Here is a 16,830-nt window from a genome sequence, read left to right as displayed (position 1 = left end):
CCATCGGGCGTAATGTCATGCTCCATATCCTCATCCCACACAAATACTGTCGTGTCCCAATCGCGAGTCAACCAGCCTGGGAATCGTTTATTTCCCACAGTCCGTGGCATAGAAGACACTCCATGTCAGTCGATGATCGCCCGCAGCTCCCCATATTCTGACACGATGAAATCTTGAATATCGAAGTCTGGATGTGCTAGGACAAATGGGTTCCGTCCATCGCACGGCTCTTGCATCAAGTCAAAGAAAATTTGGAAAAGCTGAAGCGCGCCAGCTTCAAACCTTGTGTCTTGCTCTCCACGATAATCTAGCTGAGCTGTGTAATCCCTCTTGAACCTCAGCGCAGGGATGTGTGGGTTTATCGACAGATTTGAGCCACGAAATAATGTGGCGGAAAAAGTGAGAAATGGCGTGGAGGTCAGGCGTAGTAGGAGAGAATTATTTAGTTACCATATTAGGGACGCATCGAGCGGTTGCTATGGAGTTGCAATATTCGCCCTACTTACAAGTCAGTCACATACACACACCGGAACTTGACACATCGGTTCTCATCTTCAGTAACCGTATCCATCTTGCTCTTTACGGTGCTCGTTGCTCTTCGGATTTCCAATAACGGAGTGAACCAGATATTGGCAACATGGTTGAATCATCAAATTGGCCCATCCGAGTACCAGCGCGGACTGTACTCGTCTGAATCGAGACGTTCTTTTGAATGGTGAGAAGCTGCATGCAGTGTAAAACTTCGATTGCCCAATATTTGGGGGTTCGCTGCCCAATATCGGCGATATCCTCGGTTCCTTCCACATGATATTGATAGTGAAATGGGAGATGCTCGATGGCAGTCTGGTCAAAACAGACGGGTCGACAAATGGTGGCAAGAAAACCCAACAACAAGTCAGGTTAGGAACTCTAGGCAAATGAGTCTTAACAGTGATACTCGGATGCTATATCAAGAAGCATAACGATCATAAATCCTGAATCAGGAAATGAGTGGCATTGTTGTAACTGTCCATCCTTCTCTACAGTCGTAGATTGCCCATAACCCTTCCTTGAGGATATCACTGCCTGAGGCAATAATCATACAAATATCGTGATTTCCCCACTACAATATGCGATATAAAAATCCAGTAAATAGGCTATAAAATGTATCTTTCACATTAAAAACTGATTTCCAGACAAGGAAACTTAGATAAGATAAAAGCTTGTTGACAATAGCAATGACAATGGCATATTTCCAAGGTTGTATATGTTCGGTTGAACAGTGCTTGGTCACAGAATAACTGATAAAGAGAAACAGAAATGTAAAATCATATACAAAATAATAAATATTAAGACAAGATATAATAGTTATACATTGATTTTAAAAAACCTCACCCTTTTCTCTTTTGGGTAGACTATTTTCATCATCATCATGGTTTAAAAGAGAAAAGAAACATTTGCGGTATGGCGATCGGCAAAATATACACCAATGAAAAAAGTTTTTAGAAAATCATGGCTACATGAGGAATCATGTGATTCATTGAATTAATTAACTGCTGAAATGGGAGATGCGCGATGGCAGTCTGGTCAAAACAGACGGGTCGACAAATGGTGGCAAGAAAACCCAACAACAAGTCAGGTCTGTGAGCTCTAGACAGATGATGCCTATCAGGGATAATCAGATGCTATATCAAGGAGCATAATGATCATAAATCTTGAATCAGGAAATGAGTGGCATTGTTGTAACTGTCTATCCTTCTCTACAGTCGTAGGTTGCCCATAACCCTTCCTCGAGGATATCACTGCCTGAGGCAGTAATCATACAAGTGTCGTGATTTCCCCACTACACTGCTGATTTGGTGCTGGTATACGGAGTACGATTATAGTGAAACAGATTAGGACAACTACGCCCGTATATGTAGAGGTTAACTACGGACTGGTCAATTAAGATCCAGAGCAATAAGCCTGTAAGCCAGTGTGGCAGACTGGGAGACAGGCCATCTCATTTTAAACGCAGCAGTTGGGGCAGGGGAAAAGACTGTCGGACGAGGAGCAGCGTAGGTTGTCGTCGTAGAATCATAGAGAAGTCGACGAGTCACACGGGCGAAAAGGGGTAGCTCAGCACCGGAGCTCGGTAGTCCGAATCAATGGCAAAAACACTTCGCGAAATCAGCCTTGGGAAAACAGATGAGTGTAAGAAACAACGGACATACAGGGTGAGTGGTGAGATTTTATAGAATGACGCACGGAAGCGCCCAAGGAGAAATAGCACTAAACTAGAAGTGTCAAGGCTAAACCTTAGACAATAGCAATCACCGTCCGATGTGGTGTGAAAGGTCGGGACGGTAAAATGGCCACACTTTGGCGTGACGTTAAAGCGAGAAATTATGATGTTTTCACTTAAGCATTTCACAGGGGCCCTAAGCTGCCACATTAAGCTGGTTTGGGAATTTGGCCCCAGGATCGATGAGACAGAGGGCCGTGAAGTGCTTCTATAATCAACATAAGTTTTAAATCTAAGGCAGACTGCCGGTATGCCTTCCACTACTGTAACGTGATTTGCAGTTCATGCACAATATATCGGCTCTGATTGGTCACACTTTTCAGACCTGGCAACGCATGTGCTTGTTGGTTTTATGCAATATGACGCTATGTTGAAAATCTAGCGCCCCTATATTGATTGGTCTGTGGGTACTGAGAAATGCATATAATATACAAAAAAAAAGGGGATCTATCTTGACTCATGAGCAGAGAGGGAGAGAGGCACCTGTATGAATTCAACCACGTTAATGCACAATTTGGGGCTTTCATAATTGATAGGACCTTTTCATCCGCCAATTACTATATTGGTTGCAAGCGCGGGGAAGATCGCGCGATACTATAATTACACTATATCAGACAGTAATTATGTTGTTGGCCACAAGTTATATCCGATAAAATGAAAACCAATATTTAATCACACTATTAATGATATCCACGGAATGTTTTGGCCACGAGGACTCGAGGCCGATAATTCCCCCTATGGTCCCCCCGGCCCAATTTTGTAAAGGTGACTGTATTCGTAATAGCATGCTCACTCAGTATCTTATCAAGTTACAATACGACTGAGGTTCCTAAAAATAGCTAGTTGTCCTTGATTTATTGAGCGCATTATCAAAGCGTGATCTCAACACTGGGGCCTTTAGCTTAGCGCCGTAGGTCACTCCTACTAGCTTGTTGCCTAGCGAGTCATTAGTGAACATCCTAATGATGTACCTAAGATCATGTCTGATTGGCTTTAAATTTGTTAATTACAACACGGAAACATATAAATCGTGACAGATGATAATTATACCAGCGATTATTGATGTAAACTTTGTTTATATTGTCCTTTTCACAATAAAGCCTAGCATTCAAACGCGATTGATATAAACATCCCTATCATCAAATTTAGACCCGATATGAGAAAGCGTTACTAAATAGCTACCTGTGTTCTTAGGACAGGCTCAGCGTAAGTATTCGATACTACGTAATAACACTTTGCATATCCGAGTTGATAACACATAAGTTATAACTAGGGGCTATGCATATTACTTCACTGGTGCGATGCGGGCGCTAAGGTGCGTTATCACATTTCAATCGGCTATTTTTAGCTACTGAGCTGAAACAGAGTTATTAAACCTGAGACATTCTGCGAGTTTGGGAAAAAAAGTAAAGGATACCGCTAAATTCAAAGACCGAAACTTCATCTCCATTGCTTGCTTGTGACACCAGAGCCAGTTTATGGCAAAAATGACTACAAAACTGACCAATGATTCCCTTTCTCTGGAATCTCAAACGACTATGCGGAGAGACTTTGTGAATAAACTTAAAGAAAAACCGCCACAGCGAATAGGAAGAAAGAACAACGGAAAGTTCATGCAAGATTGGCAGAACGAAATGCTCGAACTAATAGAAACATTTTTGAAATGTGAAGAGTTTGACGTGAACTTTTACGACGACGAGATATCACGATCTCCCTTGTGGCAAGCCACGATGCGACTGGAAACTTTCAACAAAATTTTAGAAAGAAAGACAACAGACACGAACCTATCCGACCCAAAGGGTAGAACAGCTATATTTTTGGCAGTCGAATCACAACAGCTCGAAACAATCAAGCTCCTAAGGAAAGCTGGGGCCGACATAGAGCGTCGGGACAGTGGCCGTCTAACTCCATTATCACGTGCAGTCGAACTTGGTCACCTGGAGACCGTGAGATTTCTTGTAGGGCAAGAGAATGCGAAGACCAATCCAGATGATGGTCTTGATCCTACTCCGCTACAAAAAGCAGTTTCTATTGGGTCTACCGACATCGTTCAGTACCTTCTGGCAAATGCAGCTAATGTCAACCACCGGGACGAGGATGATCGAACGCCTTTGTTAATGGCAGTCAGTCTAGGCTTCGAGGCGAGAAAAGAAATTGTTGGTCTTCTTATTGAACGAGATGCCGATCTTAATTTAGCGGATTCGAAGGGTGTAACCCCTCTCATCACGGCAGTTTATCAACGGGACATCGAGTCTGTTAGACAGATACTGGAATTAAAGCATGTCACAGTCGATGTGAATCAATACGTATGAGAGCAAACTGCATCATCCTTCGCAGTGGAGCACAAATCCATCGAAATTTTGGAGCTGCTTATACCAAAAGCAGACGTCAATTTGAGAGATATATCTGGTTTGAAACAGACACCACTAGCATGGGCTGCAGAAAAAGGAAAATACTTGGCAGTCCAAAAGTTGCTCGGAGATCACAGAACCCAGGTGGATCTTCAAAATGCACATGGACGAACTCCTTTTTCACTTGCTGCGGGCAATTCGAATGTGGCGATTATGCAATTGCTTCTTGACTATGGCGCTGACCCACATAAAGAGGATGACGACCAGCATACAGGCTTTTGGTGGTTTCTTAAAGCTAGATCAGATCGTGGTATCAGTATGCAGGTGCCAAAGGATCTTCGGGACAGCTTTGCCAAGTTATTAAAATCCCTTCCCCTACCAGATCGCCGGGATACATCTACACGCACCTGGCTCTCTTGGGCTGCTCAATTCGGGGACATTGGCATTGTGGGTCACCTCTTAAAAAATAAAGACGTTGATCCAAACCGGACCGATCAACCCGAAGGCACTTTTGCAAGAACTCCGATGTTATGGGCAGTAGAGAAGAACCACCATGAGGTAGTGTGCTTGATGGCAAAAAAGGGAAATAACGACCTGTCGCTGAATTACTTGATTCGCCATTCAGAAACTTATGAACAAGAATACGGGCTAGAAAACTTGGTGAATACCATCAGAAAGCTTGTTTCTTGGGGCACAGAGGTTGATCCCTGGATTGTAGAGAGGTGCGATTCCGAGGGAATCAAGCCTTTGCACCTTGCGTGCTTCCATCAGCACGAGAGATTGGTTGATATATTGATGGAAGATAAAACAGAAGGGCCATCACTAAACAGCAAAGACCGAACTGGACGAATACCTTTACAATTCGCTCTACTAAAAAAGAATAAGAGTATTGTGAGGCGACTACTCAGATCAATGTCCACACTTGAAAACGTTCGGTCAAGTGACTGGCTTCAACTTGGAAACGACGAAACCTACTGGGTTCAAATTAATCAATACATTCCTGACGATCACTTTGATTGGCAGTCAATTCTGAAACCCGAATTTGACTTAGCCCCACGAGAAGGGCAGCGAAAATTATAGTGAGTAAAGAATTGGAGTCTTCGTTCTAGATTCTAATTTTTGATACAGTGTGTGTGCACAGCCCGAGATTTGGTCTCGTGTACCAAGACAGTTAAATGCTGAATGTGACATGAAATTTGAACTTGCCAAATCAGAATACGTTCAATACATCCGCAAAAGCTTTCGCAAATTCGAGATAACTTACGTATCAATTGCGTTCCCGCTCAAATATCAACATCTCCCCGGAAACGGCGAGCAGTGCCCAGAGCCATGCGGTATCGCATGGGTCAGGAGTTCAGACTCGAAAAAAAAGGTCGATGTCTTCCTTAACAGTAGTGGACTTCCGGATGGCTGTATCTCTAGCTCGGAGTTCAAGATCTTTGAACTTTTTCTGAGGCATCTCAAGAGCAAATGGGATGATGTGTGTTCGGTTGCTGTTGAAGAAATCTATGAAATGGTGAGTCGTCGAATCTTTTCAAAAGAAATATATAGCCGTGACCAACTGAAGTTGAATTATATTAGCGAGCGAATCAATTGAAACAAAAAGGCCAGTCATCTGAATTAATTGATTGGCTTGCTGAGAACACATTGATACGAATGGAGTTCCGGAAATGCCTACGGTCACATATTGATAGATTGAGATGCGAGATTGAAATGGATTATCACCTTGAAAAAAAAGATCAAGGACTGCTCGTTCATCTTATTGAGGCTATTGAGATATCTTTTGTCAAAAGTCTGGGTGATATGGAACAGACTGTTCGGGAGTTTGTGCAATTGGTAGGACTAAGTGCACCTGAGTTCCCTTCCTGATATATTAATACTCAAATCGACAGGAACTTGCATGGATCTCAAAAAATGAGGCAGCTAGTATCAAACGTCTAAGTTGGATTACAGTAAGTCTAGTTGCCCAATCATGCAATGGATGAAGAATGCCATTAGGTTTTCTTCGCTGAGTCTTCTTTTTCAGTTCATTTTTCTTCCTCTTATGTTTGCATCGGTATGTGAATCGATCAAGGCTGTATAGAAGTCAAAATTCACCCAAAGTTGTCATGATTTCGACTGATGGATACAAACAGAGCCTATTTGGCATGAATGTGAACTTGCTGGAGGATAATCCGGACTGGAGATGGTATATACTTTCTGTGGCTGTTTCTCTTCTCCTAACAGGGAGCCTCTGGATATTTTCTAGATTTGTGCCAGTGAGTTTATTGTTGAAGGGACATCTGCATTCCAGAGCTGACTATATTACCCAAGCGATGGAGCGAGATTTGGGACAAGTTATGGCATAGGGGGAGAGATCAATTACTTGTAGATGTCTAGCTTGATAGAGAGCTGGGTTGAACCGTCGAAACCATTATCCTGCAGATTATATTCGTAGGGAACAGGGGACTAGATGCCAAAAGCCCAGTGAGCTAAACTAGAAGGGTTATAATTGAATAATATTGAGACTCCATCACCGTTGTCCAATATGGTGTAATCCAGGGGGACAGCGGAGAGACCACGGCTGTGTGTGGTGTTTCGTGGGATAATCGTGGTGATATGGGCACTAGCGAGGGCCCGTACAGGACCGTAGGTTCCTGTATAGAAACCAGTGCTAAGTTACATAAGAAAAGGGGCTTCTGGGATCTCAATGGTCAGGAGAAATTGGGTCTCATTAGCAGTGATCGTTATTGGATTAGTTATACTGAAGTAAGCTATACTGTAGTAAAGACGCGTCTAGTAGCGTAGTGGAGAATCCTCGTAGGCAGCCTGTTCTTCACCCAACCGCCTATCCACATTTGTAACATTCTTTTGAACGCGCTTGGCACTTTTTTTAGAATCTGGGAACGCTGTCCGAGTCTGCTGGACGTTGCCAGCGTGGGAACCGAGGACACCTAGTGTTGTTGCGGCCAACATAGAAGAAATATCAGTGCTACCGTCCTTTGCTAGTACACAGTGCTCTCCTAAATCACGGAGGGCCTTGTCGATCTGCTCCGCTGCGCCAGATGCATGAAAGATACGCGCGATAATTGCATGAACCTTGAGAAGCTCGGGGCGCGGAAGATCGTATCTTTGGTCATACCAATTGAATGCAACAGTTCGAGGGAGGTGTAGTCGAAGTCGTGGGCGGTAGTTTTGAATGCGGTATTTGTGAGGCTGGGAGGTCTCTTCGAACGAAAAATCAAACCGGCCAAAGGACCGATGCAGCTCACTTGACATAGTCATCGCATTGGTAGTATCGTTGATGTTCTCCCGTTTAAAGTTTATCGCCTGGATAGTTGGAAAATGGCGGATAAGGTTTGTCCAGATGATATCTTTTGCATAGCCTTCAGACTCCGAATTCCACGATGCAAGAGAAAACGGGATAATATGCACGCAGTCTGTGTATGTTGAGGGGCTGGTGTTGCTTGTATCAAGACAATCTTCATCGAAAAGTCCAGTCACAACACATCTGCTGCCATCACGGGCAAGGCACTCTGTCTTGAGGCGAGCTTCTCTTCGCATAGACCCGGCCGAGTCGGAAGCGATATTGTCAATGGAGTCCTCCATTCCGAGACGCGGGGAAATACTTGGGGTCGAGCGCAGCGATCTTAATGGTGCCACTAGGCCGTCGATCAATGACTGAGCATGATCATGCAGTTGTTGGTAGGTCTGAAGTGACTGGAGATGGCGGAGGAAATTGACCCTCCCATTTTCCGGAAGGTAGGCGTAGAACGCTCGTAATATCGGAACTGTCTTGTCCTTGGGACCAACGGGCTGGTATGCATCAACTTTCTCCATATTGATAGCGGATCATTCGATAGCAGATATTGTCAGAGAGAAAGATGCGCTTGAAGAGGGAGACGCGATCGGAGCTAAGGGAGTGGGCCTTCCTATCTTGGTTTAGCTCCCGCTGTGTACGGTAGGCGATTTGGGCCAAAGTTGACTATTTTTGATGCAAGCATGCCACCAGACGTCGATATTGAGCCATATAGAGATGAAATTATCTCTCTCTCTCTCAAACAGGCGCCTCGTTAAAAGCTATACGTCGATCAGAAATAAGCGGGCGGGCAAAGCACAGCGAGAAGTCGAAGGGACGATAGGAGGGATTACATAGAACCACGCATGGGAACTACACTTATGTGCTTTGGGTTATGATGTCAAAAGTCTGATAAACTTGCATCGAATATCCGATATGGTGTAGTGGCTAACATCGTCGTCTCTCACACGACAGCCGGGGGTTCGATTCCCCCTATCGGAGTTTCTTTTTTTTGTCCCTACAACTTTTCCTCTCCACATTTCTTCCCATCGTGACAAGGAGACATATCCCAGCACAGATTTATTTTGGTCTGCTTCTAGATCAAAATAGATTGCTCTAATACTCTTTAGGGTGGGGGCTCGATGAACCTTGTTCGATGACTGAACTTTTCAAGTGATAAGTCACTTGAAAAGTTCAGTCATCGAACATGGTCCCTTCACCCCCTTCTTGCTCTTCATCGCTTCTCTATTCTTCCGAGTCTATTTTGAGCAAAACAAAAAAGGAAGATTGGAAGCTAGAAGGTATAAAATGTGGTATTTTCAAGATAAAGACGATCGGCCTTTTTCTTAGTTGTTCGTGATGGTAGCTATTGTTCAAAGTTACGATGTAAGTAGGGAATAATGACGACGGAAGGATGTATAATATAGATAATCTTGAGTTGATTAACGAGTTATTTAAGTATAGAGATTCTTATTTACGTGAGAATCCCCTTTTATACTGTATTCTGGGTGATGGTAAATCAAGGGCCGAAAAGGGCGCCTGCCTTGTTTGTCCAATCGCAGTCCTCTGACTGTTCATCACGTGATCCTAATGGGTCGGTCGATTGACTGGTCCATGACCGCCCATCAACAAGTTGCGGCTCCATACTGATTGGTGCCTGGTATGTCCGTAATAAGCGGACGATAATAAGAAAGAGGTATCGTGCTATAGGATCTATGTTATATGACTGGTCAGTGAGTAGGCTGCGTTGATCGGAGTGGTCTATGTTTTTGTTAATGCCGACCACAATAGGATAACGTAGAATCTGACCTTTGTCTCGCCCAGTAACGCTCGCTTCGAGGAGTCTATCGCTTATTCGGAGCCCTCTTACAAGCTAACTAGGTTGTCTATCTAATCGGAAGATTCACGCTTCCTTTTATTCACTCGTTCTATAGAAGGGTCTATTAAACTATCGATTTTCTAAACTTTGTCGTTATTCAGACGATAGAGATAGGAAGTAAGAGGTAAATCTCTTAGGCACATAGTATCATTTATATCAAGCGCTAAAAGGATAGAGTATAGTAGAATATCTTCTAGGGTTAACCGATTATAATCGAGAACAGATTCCCACCACGCGGCTGATAACCACAATAACCACGCCCGCATTGTACTACTCTCCACCACTCGACTCAATTAGATAATATCTTACTACGGGTAAATCTCCTATTACCATCGGTCAATTACGCCTAGTTACGCAAATATGACTAGGACCGGCAAAAGACGCGGGTGATAGAAAATAGGTACATTCCCTTTAACCCACTTAATTCCACGGACGAAACAAAATAACTTAGGAAGCTCCAATTAAAATAGTGGGAAAGCGTCGGTACTACCATTCTTATGATCACTTTTCCCTATTCCGCTACTAGGGATTTAGCGTTATTATTTTAGTGAGTAGGCCGTATCTAGGTGAGGGCCGAAGTATTATGCTATCTATTTTATACTACTATTGAAATGGGAGATGCTCGATGGCAGTCTGGTCAAAACAGACGGGTCGACAAATGCTGGCAAGAAAACCTAACAACAAGTCAGGTCTGTGAGCCCTAGACAGATGATGCCTATCAGGGATAATCAGATGCTATCTCAAGGAGCATAATGATCATAAATCTTGTATCAGGAAATAAGTGGCATTGTTGTAACTGTCTATCCTTCTCTACAGTCGTAGATTGCCTATATCCTTTCCTTGAGGACATCACTGCCTAAGGCAATAATCATACAAATCTCGTGATTTCCCCACTACAATATTTAGCCTACGGTACCACCGTATATTTGATTTTTCAAAACATCTATGAACTAGCTAGCTATCTATAAATCCCTTATTCTCTAAACCAATATAGCAAACGTAATAATGTCCAACCCTTTATCTATAAACATTTAGCGCATTATTCGTAAGATTTCGGAGTACGTTCACCTCTAGAGTTACAAAGCTATACTAAACAACGTAGATCTCGTGAATTTTAGGTTATTAGGGTAGGGATCATTTAAAGAAATGATAAGAACAAAGTGAGATTAAGATTTTGCGAGAGATGAGGACCGAAGGTAGGTAAATCAGAGAAATAGATGATTGAATTAATGATTATCTTTTGCTAGGTAATCCTGCTCAATTTAAATTAAATCTCTCTGTTCTTCTTTTTGGATGCATTCGGCTTATTGCCTTATATTACTGCATCCGTAGGAATCCTAGGGTTGTATTCTTATTATTGGATTTTGAGGTTTCCTCGGATTTCTGGATGCAGTCTTCTTGAATGCGGTTGTCATGCATTTTTCTGTGTTCGTAATTCTTCCATGTTTTTCTGTAGTTCTTTGCTCTTCTTTGGAATTCTTAGATGTTCCATATTTTCTGTTATCTTGTTCCTTTTTGTATGTTTGCTTGTTTTGGAGTCTTCATGGAATTCTTAAGTATGGTGTTTGCATGTATTGTTTTTCTGTTCGAACTTGTGTTCAAGTTCTTGTGTCATATTGTACTTATGTTTGTAACTGCTATTATGTCTCTTTTTTCTTGTTCTAAGTTTTCTTTGTGTGTTTCTTCATGTTCTTGTTCTTTTGTTAAATCTTGTTTTGTTTAATATTGATAGTCCCTATATCGATCCCCGTGGGAGAAGTCTCTAAACGCGAGGACCTACAGAGCCGGAAGTCCGTCGGGGCTAAATGCCTAGTCAGTAAATGACACAAAATCCTCGGCCTCTACAATCGCTATAGAAGACGTAAGGACTACCTCCTACGGGTCTAGATACTCGAGTTACGACCTATCAAAGTACTTATCGAAACTAAGATCGTAGTTATCATCAATAGAGGTAATCTAGTCCATAGAACCCGGCCACTAACGAGGACGCCGAGAATACTCTTTACGTATCTTATATAGAAAGGTGATAATTTCTCGTAAGATATCTCGGTGGATTCGTTCGAGGCCGCTAAACCGCAGATATAAGAGCTAAAGCTAGGATTACTTCGCCATAGGTTAAAGATACCGCCGCTATTTCTATTAGTATACATACGTTAAGTAGACTAAGGAAGACTTACAGCCACAGATAGACTAGCATATAGCGCTAGAGTAGATAGCTAGCTAAGGTCTACGATAGTAGACAAGTTTATAATCTATACGGGCGATATATCCCGATCATCTTTAAACAAGCTATCAGCGTCGATAGGAGCGAGTTAGCGCTTATAATAGACAAGGCTTTTCAACGTAGACTAGTAGTGTCGGAGTACGTCCTAGATATCGGATTTTAATACCGGGAAGTTAGATAACTTCAGATATAGATATTATAGCCCGCGAAACGAATATAAGAATCGTATAATCGCAGAGAGGCCACGTCCCTCACCCGATTCGTGTAGTAGGTAATCAAAAGAGAATTCCAAATACGTCAGCTAGAGCGGCTTTTACGACCGAGACAATAGTTACACGAGACCCAGCTAATTCGGACAGTCCCGTAGTATAAGCGCTCGTAGGGAGCAGAATATCTCATTATACTCCGATAAGATATCTAGAAGCAGGGTCACCTTTGACAATAACAGCGTAGATAGAGCGGGAAGCGTGGCCAAATTCCCAATCCCCAGTTACTCGTTCCTTACGCGGCCGGTCGAATACCACTAACCTTAAGCTCCGATACCTAAAGCCCAAGGCTCTCCTAGCACAGAGCACGGGCAAACGTAGATAGCATAAATCCAATGCTCAGATGATCTAGGTAGCACCAGTTCTAACGGATACACTATCGCAGCAAAGCAACCTCGGACGGATGTTAGAGTCCTTCCTATTCAAACATGGTTAGACAGGAGAGTCTAGACACGCCTTCTAAACGCTGCATAGTTTCAGGACAGGTCCCGTCAGTGACGAGTGAGAGGCGAGTGAGGCGCTATTAGTACCGACTAAGATAGCCTTCCTAGTCGAGAACTCCTACCGGAATATATATCCCTAGTCGCCATCTATTGCTCGTCAATCGCAGTTCTAGACGGATAGGTGCCGGTCTATACAGACTCAAATATACTTAGTCGATTCGGTTTCAAGTGGGTGAATATCAGCTGCAACTGATCCCTCACGTCGTTGAGAAATTGCCGGTGTGCCGTCGCCTCATCCGAGGAACCCAGAGTAGTCGGTGAATTTAGCAGCCCGGCCGCACGGAATATATTGTAGTATGCACATCGATTAAACCGGACCAGGTGAAAAGGAGCCTTGATCTATAGGTGCCGCGCATGTTGGAGAAAGTCCGCGGCCCGTAGGAATCTAGTGATCATAGACAATTTTGGAAACTTTCTATGTTTTCGTATGTCCCCAGACTTCTCTTTGGAATCCTTGGTCCTTGGTCATTTTCTTTTGTGTTGTTCCTTTTTGCATGTTTGTTTGTTTCTTTTGTTTCTACAGAAATATTTTGTATGATGTTCACATACATTGTTTTCTGTTCATGCAACTTTTGGAATCATTGTTCAAGGTTGTACTTGCGTTTGCAAGTTCTGGTCCTTGACAGTTTTCTGGTGTAAGGTTCAATTCTCATATTTCTTCATGTTCTTGTTCTTTTATTGTCTTTGGTATTTGGCATGTCTTTGATATTTGGCATGTCTATGGTATTTGGCATGTCTATGGTATTTGGCATGTCTTTGGTGTTTGACCTGAAGCTTTTATGTAAGCTCTTAATATTGATAGTAGAGAGGTGTATTTCAAAGTCGGGGACCGAGTGCTTATCACTACGAAGAATTGGCAGATCGGAAGGCCAAGTCGGAAGGTTACAGACCTATCAAACGGACCTTACGAGATCATTGAGCAAGTCGGACATGCCTATCGCCTTAACCTCCCTGAAAACCTGAAAGTGCACCCGGTATTTAACCCAAGCAAGCTACGGCTAGCTACTAAGACAGCGCCGTTAACTGGCCAAACTGAGGACCCACCGTTAGGGGAGGTCATTAAGGATTCGCAGGAATGGGAAGTGGAGGAGATCCTAGCTTCACGGCTACACTACAGGAAACTTCAATATCGGATCAAGTGGGTTGGATACGATGAGGACTCGGCATGGTATCCTGCCAGCAATTCCAAGAATGCTCCGCAAAAGCTGATTGAGTTCCATGACGCTTACCCTGACCGACCTGGACCACCAATGCGCCTCTCTGAGTGGACGAAAGCCGCGTTAGAAGACGAATATCTGGAAGATCACGAAAATGATAACAAAGCGGCTACCGTCTAGGGACTAGACGATGTCTCGAAGAGGGGTAATGTGACGCATGGGCACGTGGATGCTGGTTGAGGCCTGAAGAAACAGGCACACCGTGGGGACGCAGGCGATTGATTGGAGGGGGTAGATAGCAGGACTCAGTCTTCCTCTCTCTTTCTCTTTTCTTCTTCTCTCTAGCTTAGTGTCCCTTGATGAATGGACTTCATTTCGAAACTGCCGACTCACAGTATATAGTGTATCGTAACACCCGGCTATTAGAATCTAGGAGAGGCTGTCTCCCTCCGCCCTAGTATACGTTAATGGAGCGAAATTAGATTCACCACTATGCTCTCTAAGGAATTTTTTTCGAAATCTAGCATGAATCACACTACTTATATCATAGAAACTACCCTCTCCTTCAAATACCGAAAAGTACACTATCTATCACGTCGTAATGCTTTTTATGGTAATGTGTGCAAAATACTTATAGCGGATCTACGCAATTTTTCAACACCTAGGAACAGCTCGACCGCCACACTATCATAGATTGATGCTATTATAATACCTCTTTCCTTATCATATAACTGATAATTAGAATCAAATACTCTAAATATCTCCTCGTTGAGCCTCTAGGGCATCTCGTTAAGCGCTGTATCTTTCTAACAAACCAGAACTAGCGAAGACATCTTGGCACCCCTGAATGTAAGTCGCTAGACCTTATTATGTTGCTCTAGCGTTGACCCTTACTACTTTCTTTATCCGTACGTTCGAGGGCGAGAGGAAGGTTACTTCTTTTCCGATCTTCCTATTTGCCTATGATCCACGTGCGAACGAAACTCGCGAAAAGCTTCTGACGAGGGGAAGAAAGTTTGCTCAGCTTGCAAATAGAAAATCTATCACCCACTGAAAATATAATTAGCTAACCCTCGATAAAGCTCCTGACTAGGTAAGAAATCCTTCTATAACTGGGTAGCTCCTAGGGATATGACCTAAGTTTATAAACCCTTATCTTGAATACTGACTTGTTTGAAATAGGTTGAGTCGGAAGTAATCATCGATTTCTAACTTGCCTTCATAAAAACGAGAGATAGCAGACCTATCATTGGACTCGACAATTTGGTTTGCGACGATTTACGCGAAATTGCCAATTATCTGCGTTTAAACACCCTATGCACGGAAAATGGATGCTGTGGAAACGACTAGGTGTATGACGACTATAAGGTCGATGAAAAGGAGCGCCTTGCTTTCAAAGAGAGGGATAAGTATCTGTTCGAGATAACAGAAGATTCGAAGCACCTAAAGGACGATTACTTTGTTCTTCTTCCTCCTTAAGTTTACGGCTTTGTCCTACGCACAAGAAGATAGGCCACCTTTGACATCGATAAACTTGAGAAGCTAGATTATAGAAAAGGCTAGGATGATCTTATGATCTATAAGGATATTTAGGACACCGTCCTTACTTTAGTCGAAAATCACTAGCGCCCCCGTAATTCTTTTAGCGACATTAATGGTACACTACTATCTATCGACTTGGTTCAAGGAAATAGCCGACGACTGATAATGTTACTATATAGTGAGCCTAGTGTTAGCAAAACAAACACTATAGAGTGTGTCGCTGTATATACGTAGCGGCCGCTCTTCCTAATCACCTATGGTGATATCGGAGATAAAGCCGAGGACGTTGAACGGAATCTTGAAAAGAACTTCCAGCTTACGCGTAAGTGGGGATATATTCTTCTCCTTGATGAAGCGGAGTAATAATTTTCTGACCTTTTAAAATAGGCTTCGTTGACCGCTCCTCGTAGCATATTTTTAAGTGCCCGATCAGAGTAAGATATCTAGAGAAATACCATCGTGTCAGGTTAGTTCACAGACTAGCTCTTTCCCCTCAATATCATGCTTACGGGTGATAGTTTTCCTTAGAAGTCTGGAATACTACAGCGTAAGTAAACTCTTCTACTATGAATACGCCAAACTCTATTAAAATAGGGTAGAGCATATTATTCTTCACCATAAATCGAGTCGGCTATATGGATAGGGCTTTTAAGTCCCGAATATATCAAAGTTTTCCATATCCTAAGCTTGACGAGAATAGAACCATGAAGATCTAGGAAAACAATTTGAAGAAGGTAAAGGGGGAGTTTAGGAAGCTAGAGATATCGATCATTTATTAGGATTCAGAAATTCTCAAGTTTGCCAAAAGTCATTATCGAAAATTGCATGAGTCGGACGATCTAGTTGTTTGGAATAGAAGTTTTAACAGCCTAAGTTTATTTTTCCCTTTTCATATTGTTCGAATTCTCTCAATTAACTTTTCTTATCCTTCTAGACAAATTCGCAACGCGTTCTAGACCACTATCGCGACTACAGCCTACCAAGCAAAAACACATATGTCAACAGAAATTATATTGACTACCGCTCACTTTAAACAGGTTGCAAAAACCGCTAAGAGCTTTGATAAGTATCTAACAGACGTGAACGATGGCTTTACCAATCCGATGTTGGCCAAGCAACATCAGCTAAGACACGATGACTTCACCGATACAAAGAAACACAAAGGAGATCGGAAAGGATACGAGAAATATAGCAAGAGCAAACGGCGAAGATATAAGGCTCACGAGGACTCTAATGAAGATTCTAGAAACTCGAAGGATTCTAAGGAATCTCAAGACTCAGGCAGCTCTTCATCAGAGCCAAGCCCCGCCTCATACCAGAAAACGCGCAAGAGAAAATAAACTGTTTGGTGGCGAATATGTATGGCTC

At 42.8% G+C, this 16,830-nt stretch overlaps 6 protein-coding genes across 6 annotated transcripts; 3 read left to right on the top strand and 3 right to left on the bottom strand.

Moving 5' to 3' along the window:
- Positions 1–3,750: 3,750 nt before the first annotated feature.
- N7511_007723 (ankyrin repeat domain-containing protein) lies at positions 3,751–4,575 on the top strand (the record flags this gene model as incomplete). The annotated part of the gene is made up of 1 exon (XM_057130100.1): positions 3,751–4,575. One exon carries the CDS (start codon positions 3,751–3,753, stop codon positions 4,573–4,575), a length of 825 nt encoding a protein of 274 aa, XP_056981883.1.
- A 951-nt stretch (positions 4,576–5,526) lies between these two features.
- On the top strand, positions 5,527–6,326 carry N7511_007722 (uncharacterized protein; the record flags this gene model as incomplete). The annotated part of the gene is made up of 3 exons (XM_057130099.1): positions 5,527–5,693; positions 5,743–6,130; positions 6,309–6,326. The coding sequence occupies 3 exons, from the start codon at positions 5,527–5,529 to the stop codon at positions 6,324–6,326; spliced, it is 573 nt and encodes a 190-aa protein (XP_056981882.1).
- A 1,063-nt stretch (positions 6,327–7,389) lies between these two features.
- On the bottom strand, positions 7,390–8,433 carry N7511_007721 (HNH endonuclease signature motif containing protein; the record flags this gene model as incomplete). Its single annotated transcript, XM_057130098.1, has 1 exon — positions 7,390–8,433. One exon carries the CDS (start codon positions 8,431–8,433, stop codon positions 7,390–7,392), a length of 1,044 nt encoding a protein of 347 aa, XP_056981881.1.
- A 3,220-nt stretch (positions 8,434–11,653) lies between these two features.
- N7511_007720 (uncharacterized protein) lies at positions 11,654–11,967 on the bottom strand (the record flags this gene model as incomplete). The annotated part of the gene is made up of 2 exons (XM_057130097.1): positions 11,654–11,900; positions 11,948–11,967. The coding sequence occupies 2 exons, from the start codon at positions 11,965–11,967 to the stop codon at positions 11,654–11,656; spliced, it is 267 nt and encodes an 88-aa protein (XP_056981880.1).
- Positions 11,968–12,392: 425 nt separating this feature from the next.
- On the bottom strand, positions 12,393–13,102 carry N7511_007719 (uncharacterized protein; the record flags this gene model as incomplete). Its single annotated transcript, XM_057130096.1, has 3 exons — positions 12,393–12,517; positions 12,538–12,678; positions 12,913–13,102. Coding segments are annotated over 3 exons (456 nt in total), but the record flags the coding sequence as incomplete, so codon positions are not given.
- A 399-nt stretch (positions 13,103–13,501) lies between these two features.
- On the top strand, positions 13,502–14,100 carry N7511_007718 (chromo domain-containing protein; the record flags this gene model as incomplete). Its single annotated transcript, XM_057130095.1, has 2 exons — positions 13,502–13,515; positions 13,566–14,100. 2 exons carry the CDS (start codon positions 13,502–13,504, stop codon positions 14,098–14,100), a joined length of 549 nt encoding a protein of 182 aa, XP_056981878.1.
- Between the last annotated feature and the right edge of the window lie 2,730 nt (positions 14,101–16,830).

This window comes from Penicillium nucicola (genome assembly GCF_028828085.1).
Source record: "Penicillium nucicola strain IBT 29836 chromosome Unknown utg000008l, whole genome shotgun sequence".
NCBI classification, from domain to species: domain Eukaryota; kingdom Fungi; phylum Ascomycota; class Eurotiomycetes; order Eurotiales; family Aspergillaceae; genus Penicillium; species Penicillium nucicola.
Note: the sequence above shows the minus strand (reverse complement) of the source record. Positions and strands in the feature narration are given on the sequence as shown.